The 15,792-nt window shown below is 42.0% G+C and overlaps 2 protein-coding genes across 3 annotated transcripts in view; one reads left to right on the forward strand and one right to left on the reverse strand.

Annotated features, from left to right (window-relative positions):
• CTCFL (CCCTC-binding factor like) overlaps positions 1–15,792 on the reverse strand; it is a 46,140-nt gene that overhangs the window by 18,866 nt on the left and 11,482 nt on the right. The window contains exons 2-3 of the mRNA XM_063404915.1: positions 11,364–11,572; positions 9,545–9,594 (exon numbers count right to left, since the gene is read on the reverse strand). The gene's annotated coding sequence lies outside the window, so the exon portion shown is untranslated. The remainder of the gene's footprint in view (positions 1–9,544; positions 9,595–11,363; positions 11,573–15,792) is intronic.
• Positions 6,302–15,054, forward strand: PCK1 (phosphoenolpyruvate carboxykinase 1). 2 transcript variants are annotated; one of them, XM_063404228.1, is made up of 10 exons: positions 6,316–6,458; positions 6,675–6,949; positions 8,325–8,506; positions 9,107–9,310; positions 9,664–9,851; positions 10,746–10,908; positions 11,027–11,251; positions 11,347–11,478; positions 12,192–12,287; positions 12,868–15,054. In XM_063404228.1, exons 2-10 carry the CDS (start codon positions 6,726–6,728, stop codon positions 13,320–13,322), a joined length of 1,869 nt encoding a protein of 622 aa, XP_063260298.1. In that variant the 5' UTR covers positions 6,316–6,458; positions 6,675–6,725; the 3' UTR covers positions 13,323–15,054. The 2 variants fall into 2 exon arrangements, with proteins under 2 accessions (XP_063260299.1, XP_063260298.1); XM_063404229.1 differs by having other exon boundaries at positions 6,302–6,949.

The raw sequence follows: 15,792 nt of genomic DNA on the forward strand, positions 1-15,792 counted from the left end.
TTTTTTTATTTTATTTGCAGAATGCAAGTTGGTTGCTGTACATTTGTATTAGTGGTTTAAGCACACACATAAGAAGCTTCTCTTTACATAAACAGTATTCATATGCATATATATCATCCTGAACCAGTAAATTTGGAGACAGTTACAGATGGTCAGTCAAAGATGCACATACAGCAGTCAGAATTCTGTCTTCCTAAAAGCATAACAAAAAAAGCATGATTTCCAGAGTGCAGTTGAACTCCTGATCTCTTTACGGAGTGCTGTTTGTAGAAATAATCATAATTGTGGCGTTTGTCTGGTAGGAACTGTTTACACTGACCAAACAAAAGTGCCTTTACATTGAAAAAAATCCCACTGTGGTCCACTGATGTTGCCTTACTCCTGTTAGAATGGTGCTAAGCAGACGTGTACAGTATATAGGATTTCACCTGACCTGTTAACACTTACATAAGAGTTTTCCAGTAAACAGAGGATTCGTTACAGGGGTTATTGGTTTTTGTGCAATGTTGATTTTCCTCCAGCTGCCAGGTTCAAGAACCAAAAGGTATGTAGTGCTTGACATAGGCACATTTGCTTTCTGACCTTTAGATGTAGCTTGGCTTTCGTTTCTGCATAATCAGCTTTTCTATCCTGTTGTTTAGTTTTTAGTGTTAAAAAATGCTTGAAATATTAATCAAAGCTGTTTTTCTGGGGAATAAGTATAGAACAAATCTCATTTGAGACAGAAAACACGATTCAGCCCAACTTGCTGCTTTTGTGTTGCTATTGAAGGAGAAAACACTTTATAGTAAATGCTTTTCATTGCAAGTAAGAATTTAGTATTTGCATTACAGTAACCTAGAGAGAACCCAGCAGAGACTGTCTGTGGCACAGACAAAAATGAGAAGAGATAATGATCATGTCTAATTAGGTTTTAAGCTCCTCTAGCTGAGAACTATCAACCAGACTAGGAGAATTCATAAGAACAGGGAGAAATTTGCATTATCACCTCCCAGCCCACTTCATAGGAGCAGATAAAGGCTCGGGGATGTAGTTACATGCCCAAAGTCAAATGGAAAATCCATAGCAGAGGAAGAGACAGAACCTAAACCTTCAGAATCTGCCCACACTCTTACTGGTTAAAGCCATCCTTCTTCAAAGGAGTTGGCTCAAGAAGGATGCACAGAACTGTGACCAGTGGCTCAGACTGCATGTAACAGGGACTGAAATGCTGAGGGAGAACACAGGTACATGGGAGGATTTAAAGAAAAGAGAAAAAGCCCAGAATTGCACAGGTAGAGCTGGGTAACCCTGAAAGGACAACTGCCAGCACAGTGCTGCTAGGAGGCAAAGCATCACAGAGAAATAGTGAACAGTGTGCAGGAGGAGGGAGCAAGGGGAGCCAGGGTTGTCTCATGCTAGAAAAAATACACAAATTCAGAATATAAACAGGCGCTTCCATGTCATTTCTTCAGGCCTGAGGAGGTGAGGTGTCTGTAAAAGGGCACAGTCAACAGAACACCAGTCATCCACGGGAAGCCAGAAACTCTTGAACAAGAGGTGCTTGAACTCACGTGCAAGGATTTGTCTGTTCCCTACCCAAGTGCGAAGCAGGAAGTTCTTGACAGCTGCAAACACACACCTCTGTGGTAAAGAGATTTCAGTCCAGCAAGGGTAACCATTTGTGTTTGCTGGATTAGGAGACATCTGGGCTTAGATGAGAAGAGCTCCCAAGCTAACAGAATTACACATACCTGTCCACTGGTCAGGTACCAGTGCCTACACAGCCCATTACTCACATATTCACACTGATCTTTGACAGTTTTTGTTGTTTTTTTTTTTTTTTTAAAGACAGAATTCCTTTAGGAAATAGTCCCCATACTAGAGTCACAGCTCAAGAAATGGTTCCAGAAGGGTGACTGCTTATCAAAGGTAAAATTACATGTCTCAATCCCATCTCCAGAGCTGAGTCTGTAAAAGTGAGCTCAAAAATAAAGTAATAGTCATAACAATAATGACTATTCTATCTGCCAAAGCAGAGCAACAAGCAAGAAACCAGTGTTCCCATGGTGTATTGTCAGTCTTGCCATGTACTGTGGCACAACCAGGACTTTCCTTAAAATATATCTCAGGATTGAGCACTTGAGCTGATACTAAACTCAGCATTAAAGGTTGGTCTCCTTGTTTAGAGACCTTAAACATGCACCAGCGTATCTTCCTGGCTGCTGAAATTTGCTTCCATTTGTTTTGAGAAATGGCTGTTGTCAAGCTGAAAATGCTGGACAGGCCAATGGAAGTACAGTCTAATCGTGATAAATCTGGGTATTTTTTTCCACTCCTCCACCATCAGAACAAGCCACTTCAGTTTGAACACGGGCCAGAAAAATTACACTGCCTTTTGTAGGGATCCACAAACATGATATCTTACAATCTGCCCAACCTTGTATTGATTTGGGTTGGAAAGGAGGTAAGAAGGAAGTGCAGCACCGTGCTGGTCCCAGAGTGAGCTCAGTCTCCGGTCCCAGAGTGAGCTCAGTCTCCGGTCCCAGAGTGAGCTCAGTCTCACGGTTCACACAGCACACGTGCAGAGGAGTGTGCAGCACATGTGGCAGGGCCCCCAGACCTCCTGCAGACGGGTCAGTGCCCAAGGGCTGCCTGCAAGGAGAGGGGCTGTGAGGCAGAAATGTCGCACGGGGTTCTGCAGGGTCTGGAATAAGCACTCGTCTTGCTCACAGAGTCTTTTGCAACTGCAGACAATTTGCACGGTTCATGTTTTCTTTTGGAAGCTGAGAGAACGATCCCTGCCCTGCTCTCTGTGAGCTTGCAAGGGCTGCCCTTGGATCTGTGGCACCCAGGCCAGCAGCTCTCAGAGTATCAGCTGAGCACAGCTCCACCAGAGAAATAACAATCCAGAGGCAGTGCTCTTCCGTTAGTAGAACAGCTCAGGGAATCTTTTAAAAACCCTAAAATTTTATAGCAAAATACCCAAGTGACAAATTCTTTGGAGGTGACAATATGTAGGAGAATTAGCAATGGGAGGGAAGCAGAATTTCTGAGTGTTATTATATTGCCATTAACTTTCAGATCTCACTGTGAGTGCTTTGTTGCACCTTGGTTTGTAGTGATGAGTTAAGCTTTCTAATGACACTTTTTTTTAAGCATCTAAAAACCTTTACATTTTTTGACTTCCAGTAAGTCTGTAAAACCTGAAGTGCTCAAAAACTTCTGTTTTGAACAACCTGAATAGTGTCCATCAAAGCAAACATCCTAAAACTCCTCCTTTTGAGGCACTTGTTGAACACTATCATCTTGAAATGTCAGATTCACACATATTTAAATGATTTGACAGCTTCCAAGAAGGCACCTGATAAGCATCACATTCAAGTGTCAAGAAGCACAGAGAAAAAGTGCCAAAAAAAGTTCAATCAGAAGAAATCGTATCAGCTATTAGATGAGCATTATAATGCAGTTACTACTAAAAAAGACTTCTCATTTAAATGGAAAATAAACTTTCCACACAAGACAACTATTTTTTTAAAGGTCTTACATTTCCCCATAGCACCTCCCATGTTTACCATTCATGAAATCTTCCAGAAGCTGAATCCAGACAGCAGCGCCCGCCGGTCCTGGGTGAACACCTCAAGACCACTGTAACTGAGCCATTGGAAGTGCCACATTTGGGTTTTTGTGTGGGAGACAGTGGGTGTTATGAGAATTCACTATCCTCACATAAAACCTTTAATGCCTTCTGTCGGCTGTCTAAAAGCTGAATCTCTAAATGGGAAGATTCTTGAAAAAAAATCCTGGCCTTGATTTGCATATGCTCCAGTTATTTCATTGCAGCAAATACTATGTGTGTTTTATATAGGGGCTTGAGGCTTACTGTGTGTTTGTGATATGCTTTGAGATCCTCTGATGGGAGGTGTTACCTAAATACAAGTAATTTGATGCTGAAGTGTCTAGAATTCCCAGTGGACATCTGTACTCGAGCCCTGCTGCCATCACAAATGAAAAACATTTGGAATCCTTAATGTGATTTTTAATGGACATATGTTCATAACACAGTGCCACCAATTTGGCATATTTAGTGTCTTCTCAAGAGAAGCCCACAGTTTGTATAGCAAGATTGTGGGAGGTTAGGATTGCAGTGTTAGAAAATTTGCACAACACCTGCCTGACTGTAATTTAATTGGCAGAAATTAATGCTCTGGGTTTGGGAATTTTTCTCCTCCTCTCAAAACCTAGAGACACTGGGACTGAATCTGCTGTACTATGATGTTGTATGTAAGCTTTTATATTGATTTTACTTGTGCTGCAATATGATAATTTTCTGGTCTACTGTCTTCCTGACAACTGAGAATTGCTGGCTTAATCTCAGTTATTTCTATGTACACTGAGTTACCTGGCCAGCAAAAAGCACTCAGTATTTCTATACTTCTCTGAAAATGGGGTCTGCTTAATATTACTAAAGATTATGCTTCATTTGATTTTTAATGAAGGTACTTTATGATGTGTTTTAAAAGGAAAATATTTCTGATCAGCTCCACCAGCAAGACAGTATATGGACTCTGAAGTCAAACAGCAGCTCTGTCATTATTAAATTGGTTTTGGATTTTATCTTTGCTTACATCACAGCCCTATCTGGAGCAGTCTTTAGCACCTCTTATCCTACCAGATTTTTGTTTTCCTTTTCAGGAATGTTTGGCCTTGCCATGCATCAAGGACAGCCCCTCTTACCTCACTGTTTTCTTCCCTTATTTACAAAACATAATAAAAGGCTTTGCGCAGGGGATAGAGGGTACAGTCCCAGGGGGTGTTCCTGCAGTGGGAGAGTCAGCTCTGCAGTATTTCAGACTTGCAGGGTGGGAAAGTGAGCTGCAGTCCTGATCCCTACTGCTCTGCCAGCCTGGATTTTTGGGGGTTGCAAGTCACTGCTGGCTGCCTCAGCAAGAACCTTGCCTCACAAACCTGAGCACCAGCTGGGTTTGAACACCCTTTATGCAAGATAAGTGGATTTTGTTGCTTTAGAGAACTCCCTGAAATTTAACTGGGAATCCCAGGTTTCCTGTTCTGCAAACTACCAATGACAACCATGGTAAAACCCCATCAATACAAAAAAGTCACAAGTGGGCACAAAAGTATCACCTTATCCAGGCTCCAGACTGGGTATAGATAGAGTGAGAGAAATGGCAGCAGAGTTATTCCTACAGTTCTATTTGACTGAAATACTTCAGTCTTCACACACCCAGACTACATGGACAAATAGACATAAAGACCGCCTTTCTTCATAGTCACAATGGTCTAAAATGGAAAAGGGGAACCTAAAGACAGGCCTGCAGAAACAAAGACGGGCTGAAAGTGTCTGAGATCACACTCAAGTGTCTGATATCACACAGAGATAACCCTCAGAATTAGAGGAGTAGTAGTGGCTGTTGATATCAGATAGTGCCACAAGTGACACAGATGCAGACTCAGGTCTGTGTGTGTGCACATGCACACACTTCACCCACAGAACAAGAGTGTGCAGCCCCAGTCCTCAGCAGTTCTGTGCTTTTGCTCTGAGTACTGATTTAGGGATGGGTTAATATTTTATGACACCTCCTCCCCATACACCTCCCAGTAAAATAAAACATAATATTTGAAAGAGGAGGTTAATTATTGAGACACTTGTCGCTCTGCCTCTCCTGATGTTGTAGCAATAGAAAATAACTCTTTCGTTTGCAAGAGCCTAAAACAAGCCACAAGCAAAACTTCCTTGCCTACGCTGAAGGAACCCCAACACTTAGATTTCTGTTGCTTGGGATTTTTTTAGCATTGCATAGACAAAAATAACAGCTGTGGGCCTTGTGTATGCCGTGGTTATTCAGGCCTGTCAGTGCTCACTGTCGAACTTTATACCCAGATCAGGCAATGTTCCCAAGGTGAGTAAACACTCCTTGGACGAGCCTCCACTTCACAGCCAACTAGTGACCATCTGCCTACAAAATGTGCCAACTGCACTTTGCCTCTGTGCGTGACCTCTGTGTTCCTGGTTCCAGAAACTCTTTGTACTCAACCTTTCCCACACACCGAGACGTTATGACGTTTTTGATTTCAAAGCCAAATTGGATCGAAGTTTGGTTAAACTGCTAAATTTTGTAACTGCTTCAAAACATCAAACCCAGGGGCTAAGAACCTCTGCTTTCAGCATTCATTAATCAGGCCTGTTAAATGATTATCCCGCCAGGGCTGCTTTGTTGACAACTCTGCATGATGACAATGTCAGTGGCACTGTCCCAAGACACATCCAGTGGTGATGTAAAGGACAAGCCTCCCTCACCTCAACTGGTGGGATGGGCACTACCACGAAGAATATTTAAGGAAGGAGGTGCATCCTTGGAAAGCAGCAATTGCAGGAGAGCTCCAAGGCAAGTGAAACGGGCTCAACTGAAAGGTACGGCAAAATCCTCTCTGGAATACATCTCCACCTTACATAGGCAGTAAGTAGAATTGCCTCTATTTATTCCACCTTAAATTAGTAGAATGGCCTCTATTTTTTGCACCTTGAAATTAGCAGTGATTCAAATTCCCTAGCTTGATTTTAAATCAGTACATAATCAAGTCCACTGCAAATTCTTTGTGCTACCTGTTGTTAGGCTTTGTGACACCGGTTAGAACATAGAGTTTGCTAACACGCCTAATCTATTTGATTTTAGATTGTGATCAGTATTTTACAGCCAGCAACAAGATCCACAACAGCTTCAATAATGCCCCCACAGCTGAAAGCCGAGATGAACGTCATGCCCAAGGTTGTCCAGGGGGATTTGGAGAGTCTGTCTCCAGAAGCAAGGGAATTCATCGAGACGAATGCCAAGCTGTGCCAGCCCGAGTGCATTCACATCTGCGATGGCTCGGAAGAGGAGAACAAGAAACTCCTGGACATCATGGTGGAACAAGGCATGATCAAGAAGCTGAACAAGTATGAGAACTGGTGAGTAGCCTAAATGAAGTCAAGTATCATCTCAGAATTGGAAAATTCATTTTCTGTCCTGTTTACTTTAAAAACTTCTTATAACTCTCCAGTATTTGCTTTCCATGAACATTTTGGAACTTTAGCTTACATAGGTGAAATATTCAGGAAAAGCAAACTTTTTCCTCTAAAAATTAGCATAAAGCATATTATTCAATTGGACTATCAAGTGTACATTTTCTCTATTGATTAGTTACATCAGGGAACTGAAATAATGTCATGAGACTTACTCAACTTATCATTAGCAATGGCTAAATATTACTGAGCAAATCTTCTTTTGAAGAATTCTACTGTTTTAGCCAATTAGTTTATTCATCGCATACTTTTTTGTGGCATTCAAATAGGTCTGTGGGTGTTCAAATATTATTCAGTACAGGCATTATTCATATCGTGCCGATGAGCTTTGACTCTAATGTATTCTGCAAATACTTTTTTCAAATATTTCATCATTTCTCCCCACTAACTGAACATGAAAGGAGAATATTAACAACAAGTGCATCCTCGAGAATTACGTGCCAACCACGAGATCTCCATGGGAGAAATCTGCAAAGACTTTTGAATAACTAAGTGCAGGAATTTGGCAATCTGTTTGCAGACTATTTGGGAGAGAAAAGGGCAAGATTCACCAGATAAATTATTCATTGTTAATTATATGCTTAGCTGTAGTGATGATGGTTATGACAGCCCAACTAGAACATTTTTATACTCGTGGAAAATTTCGATGCACAGAGGTGAAAATGTAAAACAATCCCCTCTATTGTAAATAGATGGCAAAAATTCCTTGGAGGGAAAAAAGAATCCCCTTTAATAAACTCCTTCACATCTCATGATCGTGCCTATACTCAGGATTTCCTTCACAATGCCTCTAACTTAAGGGACTATGCCAATCCACTAAGCTGGGTTCTGATCCCTCTGGCACTTAGACCAACACTTAAACTACTTTCCTTGGCATCCACTTAGCTTGAGGCATCATTTTTGTGGTCCCCATACAAAACAACTTCACACTGATAAGAATGAGAATTAAACAAGATTAACTTTTCCCTGAAAGTTAGCAACACAGAATAAGGCTGAGATAAGAGGCAAAGGAGTATTAACATGTAACAACAATTTCCTGGGCCATATTATTTGTTATTATTACTAGAAAGTCTTCAAAGAGTTTGTGTGAGAGAAAGTTTCTGACTGATTATTGAGATTATCTGTTATACTGTTTTGTCACTAATTTTTGCCTTACAAAGCATTGTTTTAGCAGCCTTTTGTGCTAGAGTGGTCCTATAGAAGAGTAGAAATGCTATAATGATCATTAAAGTCTAATTTCCTGATTTTTGGTGAAATGCAGCTGGTTGGCTCTCACTGATCCAAGAGATGTGGCAAGAATTGAGAGCAAAACTGTCATCATCACTCAAGAGCAGAGAGATACCACTCCCATGCCTAAAACTGGAACGAGCCAGCTGGGGCGCTGGATGTCTGAGGAGGATTTTGAGAAAGCCTTCAACACCAGGTTCCCAGGCTGCATGCAAGGTAGGCAAGAAAAAGATGATTGACACTGAACTTTGAGCATTGCTGAGACACTTACTACAGTTGCAAATTACTGTAATCTTTAAAGAAGAGTTTGAGCTGAAGCTTTATACCCCCAATAGTCACTTCACTGATTTCATACAGATCTTTGCCATAGACCCAAAGAGCTGGGCAAGGACAGTCCTCAGTCTCCTTCCAGCACTCTTGTTTTCCTAAAGAGTGTCAAAGTAGGAAAATTTGTGTGACTTGGTTCAGGAAGTCACACAGCAACTGAGGAGCAGATAGGAAGTGAAATGAGAATGAAGGACCCTCCATCCACAGCAATAATTTCAGATTCAGGGATTTCCACTAACGGAGAACTTGGCCTTCACTCCCCCTCACTCCTAGACAATCTGTCTGAACTGCTGCTTTCAGCATTTAAGATAAATCTCCTTGTTACACAATTAGACAAACAGAAAGCTGCGCCTCTTTAAACATCATCAGAAGCTCTCACAAGACAAACAGCTTTTAAAGGACTGAGAAACAACCACCATGTTAATAAAGGTTACTTCAGATGTTCCTTGTTTTGCTCTTGACCACATCTTGCTGCTCCCTGTTTTCCAGGACGTACCATGTATGTCATCCCCTTCAGCATGGGACCTATCGGGTCACCTTTGTCCAAGATTGGGATCGAGCTGACCGATTCACCCTACGTAGTGGCCAGCATGAGGATCATGACACGGATGGGAACAGATGTTTTGAAAGCCCTGGGCAACGGGGAGTTTGTAAAATGCCTTCACTCAGTTGGGTGCCCTCTTCCGCTAAAAGGTAAGAGCCATAAAAAATCCCAGGAGCCATTAAAAACCCCAGGAGCCATTAAAAACCCCTGGAAATTCCCAGGGCTGTGCTTTGGAGCCGAGTGCCTGTCCTCAGCACACGGGACACCCTCATCACAGAAGACCAGGGTGGTTTTGTAACAGCATTAGGTTCAAAACTCAGTTAAAGGAATCAAAGCTCAACGAGAGTTATGATGGAAAGCAGATTATTATCCCTAGTACTTACCAAGGATTTCCTTGAAGCATCTGGTGTGGGTTGCTGTCAGAGGCTCGATGCTGATGAAACAACAGCGTGATCAAGCATGGAAATTGCTGCATTCATGAGTACAACATTCTGTTCTGCAGAGCCATTAATCAACAACTGGCCGTGCAACCCGGAGCTGACGCTGATCGCTCATCTCCCGGATCGCAGGGAGATCATTTCGTTTGGCAGCGGCTACGGGGGAAACTCCTTGCTGGGGAAGAAATGCTTTGCTCTCCGAATTGCCAGCAGGCTGGCCAAAGAGGAGGGCTGGCTCGCAGAGCACATGCTGGTAAGAGCTATTAAATCTCGTGTGTTTGAACAGCCGTTAAACCCCAAATTAGAGCCACGTAAATCCATCACCCGTCTGGCCGTCAATGAAATTAGTCTCATATGGATAGTCCTGTAACTTTAGACAGAAATCTGTCATGTGCCAGGCTCGTGAGGAGTAGAAAACTGCTTGCAAGGCCAAGTACTAAACATTTAAAGTAGGACCTCTAATGGCATAAAACAAGCAAGATTTGGAACTTCTGAGAGTGACTGCTTGTAGGCAGACCCATGTACTTGAGCAGAGCCTGAACATCATCACTGGGCCAAATTATAAAGAGGTCTGTGCACTCAAAAACCTGAAAATACCTGATTTTCTAAGGGAGTTCTGCTGTGTAACCTCCCTGGCTTTTAATTTCTGCTGTCCTTTAAACATTCTACCACCATAAAATACCACTGAAAAAAAAGAATTTCAAAATGCATAAGAGAGCAGCCTTAGACAAAATATCTGTGGTCTTTGAGAAGAGCAGAAAGTATCCATGCACAAAGTGCTTTCCCCTCACTCCACTTGTGCAGCCAAAAGAATATTGCCTGGTTTTCTTCTGTCTCGAAAGAAAAACACAGATGTATGTAGTCTTAAATCAGCAAAATAAAAATAAATGTTTATGATATACAGACCTAACATTTAAAAAAATATAAGAATTTCTTACAGATATTCTAATGGCAAAAAAAATTGACTCTCTGATTTAAAAAATACAGCTTGAGTTATTTGTCAACAATATTATGTGGTATTTCTTCTGTAGGAACAAATGTGCATAATTTCATATTTTATCATTTCCACTTGATGGGAGACAATCTCCAAAATGAAAAGTGCAAGAAAAAAAGACTATGTTTAACAGTTGCATTAATTTTTCAATAGATCCTGGGAATTACTAATCCAGAAGGTAAAAAGAAGTACTTTGCTGCAGCATTCCCTAGTGCATGTGGAAAAACTAACTTGGCCATGATGAACCCAAGCCTGCCAGGATGGAAAATTGAGTGTGTGGGTGATGATATTGCCTGGATGAAATTTGATGAACAAGGTATGGAAATTAAATTGGAATGTTTTACAGGTTGCTGTAGGTGCAGTAAGACATGCTACAAACTTTGGAGAGAATTAAATCAGTATGATTTACTTATATTTTGTCATTTGACTTCCAGGCAACTTGAGGGCAATCAATCCTGAAAATGGCTTTTTTGGTGTCGCCCCTGGAACTTCAGTCAAAACAAACCCCAATGCCATTAAAACCATATTCAAGAACACCATCTTTACCAACGTGGCAGAAACCAGTGACGGAGGGGTTTACTGGGAAGGCATTGATGAGCCCCTGCCAGCTGGAGTAACAGTGACCTCATGGAAGAACAAGGATTGGACCCCAGACAACGGTACCTGGCCCACACCACGGCCCTCTCTTGGCTTTCTTTGAAATTAATGAACAAATTTAAATTAATTCATGACCTTTCCATTGTGTTCCGTGCAGGAGAACCTTGTGCTCACCCCAACTCCAGGTTCTGCTCCCCAGCCAGGCAGTGCCCCATCATGGATCCTGCATGGGAGTCTCCCGAGGGCGTTCCCATCGAGGGGATCATCTTTGGAGGCCGCAGACCAGCTGGTAAGAGAGGCAGCAGCCACGTTTCCAGGCTGAAATGCTGCCCACAGAAGGGTTAACACACAGCTGGGCACAGACACAGGTTTTGCTTTCACAGCTGCAAAGGCAAGGAAATAACCACATTAGTCCAATTTCTCCTTTGGCACACACACTGCCAGCCACTGGTCTTTCAGTGTCTGAGTTGTTTGATGTTAACACTAAACAGGTAATAATAGTAAAGGGCTGCAGGGAGATCAGGACCCACCAACATGGGTAGTAGACACATAGAAAATAGCTGTACTGGTCTCAATATGCCTCTAGTTTAAGTAGTTTAGTTAGCAAATATTAGAGAAATGAATCCGTTTTAGATAGTTTAAAGAAAAGGAAGTAAATTAAACTGTTCTGCTAAAGGTCACCTAAAGTTGGAAAAGAAATAGAAGTAATGCTATGTCTGAGGCTAATATGACCACAGGACCAGATTCTATTTCCACTAAAATCTGCTGGAGATTCTGATGTCCCAGATGTCTCCCATTGGATGTGTTCAGTAATCAGTAGCCAGTTTTGAAAACATTCATTTAAACTTCTTTCCTGTAAGAGGGCAGGAAATAAACTAAATAAATAATAAAAAAAATTTAGAATACATTATCCAGTAATATGCATTTAGCACTATCTCAGCAAAACCTGTCATAAAAATGTTTCTGGACCTCTAATTACTGAAGTGATTTTGTTCTTTATAGGTGTCCCTCTTGTATATGAGGCCTTTAACTGGAAGCATGGAGTATTTGTAGGAGCAGCCATGAGATCTGAAGCAACAGCAGCTGCTGAGCACAAAGGTAAATCAAAATTTAATCTGCCTACCTGTATTAAAAGCAAGCCCCTCTGGACTGCCTGCCCTCTCCTTCCCCCTGCTCTTTCACATTTCAGTCTTGGCAGCTAATTTTGCAACCTGTGCATTTTCACAATAGAAAATATTTGTACTGGAATTAACAGCCAAATTCTCTGTAAAAGTCAAATTAAGCAAAATAATCCCTTAGGTGGCAAGCACACAGAGCAGGATGAAGGCCCAGGGTTGCCAGAAGCCTTGACAGGGAGTTCTTGTTACAGTCTGGGATAAACAAATTTAAATTTTCTCTTCTGCTAGAGCTCAACATAAATGCATGAATGATAACCATCTCTTGAGGATCTTCATTTAAGCTGCTTGACCTGAGATTTAAGAAATTTAATAACAAAAATTAATTTAATTTGAACCGTTTGTGCATCAAGGATAATGCTTGTGTTGTTTCTTAAAGCTCTTTGGTTCAGAAGGATGGTGAAGGGATCATGGGTACTAAACCCTGGGAGGATCTGATCCTTTGTGCTTTAGAATAAATGTGATATTTATTCCCTTACCTTCTCCATCTGTGTTTGGAACAGGCAAAGTCATCATGCACGATCCCTTTGCCATGAGGCCTTTCTTTGGCTACAACTTTGGCAAGTACTTGGCCCACTGGCTGAGCATGGCTCACCGTCCAGCTGCAAAACTGCCCAGGATCTTCCACGTGAACTGGTTCCGGAAAGACAGCCAAGGGAGATTCCTGTGGCCTGGCTTCGGAGAGAACTCCCGCGTGCTGGAGTGGATGTTCAACAGGATTGAAGGGAAAGCCTCTGCCAAAACGACTGCCATAGGTTACATCCCTACTGATACTGCTCTGAACTTGAAGGGCTTAGATGATGTCAACCTGACCGAACTGTTCGAGATCTCGAAAGAGTTCTGGGAAAAGGAGGTAGAAGAAATCAAGCAATATTTTGAAGTGCAAGTTAATGCTGACCTTCCCTATGAAATAGAAAGGGAATTGCTTGCCTTAGAGATGAGGATAAAACAGCTGTAAGCTGATCAAACTCACAATTATTTATCAATTCGCACATGCTAAGACAGGGCAGACACGTTTTACCAAATCACCACTGGAAGCATAACAGCACACTGATGGGCAGGGGGTTATAATGAAAGTAGGTCATAGCTTAGTTAGGATATGGACACAGAGACATTCTAGAAATAACTCCAGACCTAATGATTTATAACTGCATCGGTTGTTGTGAATAGGTGAGCAGCTGTGGGAGTGCACGTGTGCAGGGTCTGAAACCCCTGCTCTGTCACTTACATGCACACAGAGCCATGATGGGTGTAAATTATTTGCCTAGTTCTGCAGATACAATCCAAACCAATCCAGCCTTCAAGTTGTAGCACATTGTTTCCATCATAGAAACCTCTGGAGTCTCAGACTCCGCTCGAAAGAGGAGAGAAAATTAGATGCTGTATATATGTATTACCTAAACGTATTTCATGTCTTAAATACTTTTTAGAAAAATGAAGTTGTAACTTCTATCAGAGTGAAAGATGACTTTATATTACTAATGCATATTTAAGATATTGCTATTATATATTACTCATGTTCCTGTGATTTCCAGATGTTTTGAATGGCTTGTTCTTAAACTATAAAATAAATGTTTATACAAAACATTACCTCATTTCCAGTATTCTTGCTGTTTATAAACTGCATGCATATAAATTGAGGCTCCTGTCAATACCACAGCACAGGGACAGATGTACATGTGGAAGTTAGATGTTGACTAGAGTTGATCTGCTACTCCTGAGCCAAGTTTAAGCCACATACTGTCTCTGCAGCTTTGGTTCAAGCCAAAGGAGTGATCCAACAATTATGATACCAGCTGTGAGCAGTCATCCAGATGGTGACACACTCTTCATAACTGGGCACTGTTAGTTACTGCAGGCATTTATAAAATAAACTACCCTCTAGGAAAGCCCCATCTTAGGACCTTGCTCATTTGTTAAAGTCATAGGATTTGTCCCTGTTCCACAGTACCTTGGCTTTTGCAAGAGTAATGAGTGCAGCTGTTGAAGTAAAGAGAATTTGGGAAAAAGTTTTCCAGATTTGTCGGGATGCCTAAAGCCTTAGAGCTCAATGAAAATCAGGGAGGGAACCTGTGTTGGCTTCCTTGTTGAGCCAAGACACTAAAACCAGCCTATGTTCTCCCAATTAGAGGTGTCATTTATGTGCTTCCCATGTCCCTGGCCAGTATCCTACTTTTTCACTTTGAATGCTTGATCTCCCAAACATACTGCAAATATTTGCTTAGCAAAAAGAAAATCACTTACATTGTGTAATAAGCCTTTTTACAGACCCTGCTTCCTTGCAGAGCAAACAGTGCCAGGGCTGGTCAACAACTGCCCTTCAAAGTTTGCTAGGAGAGGTCACATAATCTGAAAAGGCTCTAACTACCCCCTGACCCCATGTTTAACACTTAACACAAACATCATCAGTTCTGAAATGAATAATAGAGCCCAAGTCAATGCATAGGTCACAAAAGAACAGAGTGGAAAGCTGTGATGGAAGTGGAGGAGAGTGGTGCAGAGGTGATCAAAATCACATCTGCATCTCTTATAGGGTCATCTATATGTGTCCTCTCGAGTGAGCTCCAAATTAACAGAAAAATCAAGGTGGAAGTGAGTAAATAAGTCAGAAGAAGTGAGCCAAGGAAGACTGGAATGTGCACTCCTCATATTCAATCATTATTATCAAGTGTATAAAATAAAGCTGCTAATAAAGTAATTCTGCAAATAGCTGATGAAAAGCCTGGGACATTCAGAACTGGAGTGACAGTTCTGGGCTGGTATTTGGATACGTCTAAGGAAGAACAAGGAGAGCTGAGCAAAATCATCACGGTGATACCAGCGAGTTATGGCCAGCTACAGCCTCAGGGTTTCTCATGGGCCTCGAGAGAGGATCCCAGCCCTGAGCAGTGCAAACGTTCCAGGCACAGCTTGAAATGCTGCCCAGGAGAGGTACAGGAGCCTGGGGCTTTCCAGAGCTCTCTGAGCACTCCCAAACACAACCAGGCTCAAAAGAGTGTTCCAAGGAAACGACTCCCACTCCCTGCCAGAGGGATCCATGCCAGGGGCCCAAGCCCAGTAGGCATATGGACATGGGAAAATCAAGTGACACTTCTCCCATGAAATGCTGCTCCGTGAGGAGATACAGATGCCATCACTGAGGTCTTACAGCACACGCCCAGCTCCAGCAACACTGGTTATAAAATGCTAACTGCCTTGGGAACATCTTACAGCCCAAAACACTGACTTTCATATTCTGGCTAAACCCCTGCTTTCTCCTCCTCACCCCAAGAAATCAGGGAATTTCCCTTCCTTTGACCACCACTGCCCTCAGGTTCTGCTCTGGGTGTTTTTTCCGTGTAACACAACACAATTCATGGACAGTGCCTATCATGAGCTCCTCTGGCAAAAAATATTTAAACCATTTGTGGTTCTCCCATTGCACACAC

This window comes from Prinia subflava, chromosome 8 (genome assembly GCF_021018805.1).
Source record: "Prinia subflava isolate CZ2003 ecotype Zambia chromosome 8, Cam_Psub_1.2, whole genome shotgun sequence".
Lineage (NCBI taxonomy): Eukaryota > Metazoa > Chordata > Aves > Passeriformes > Cisticolidae > Prinia > Prinia subflava.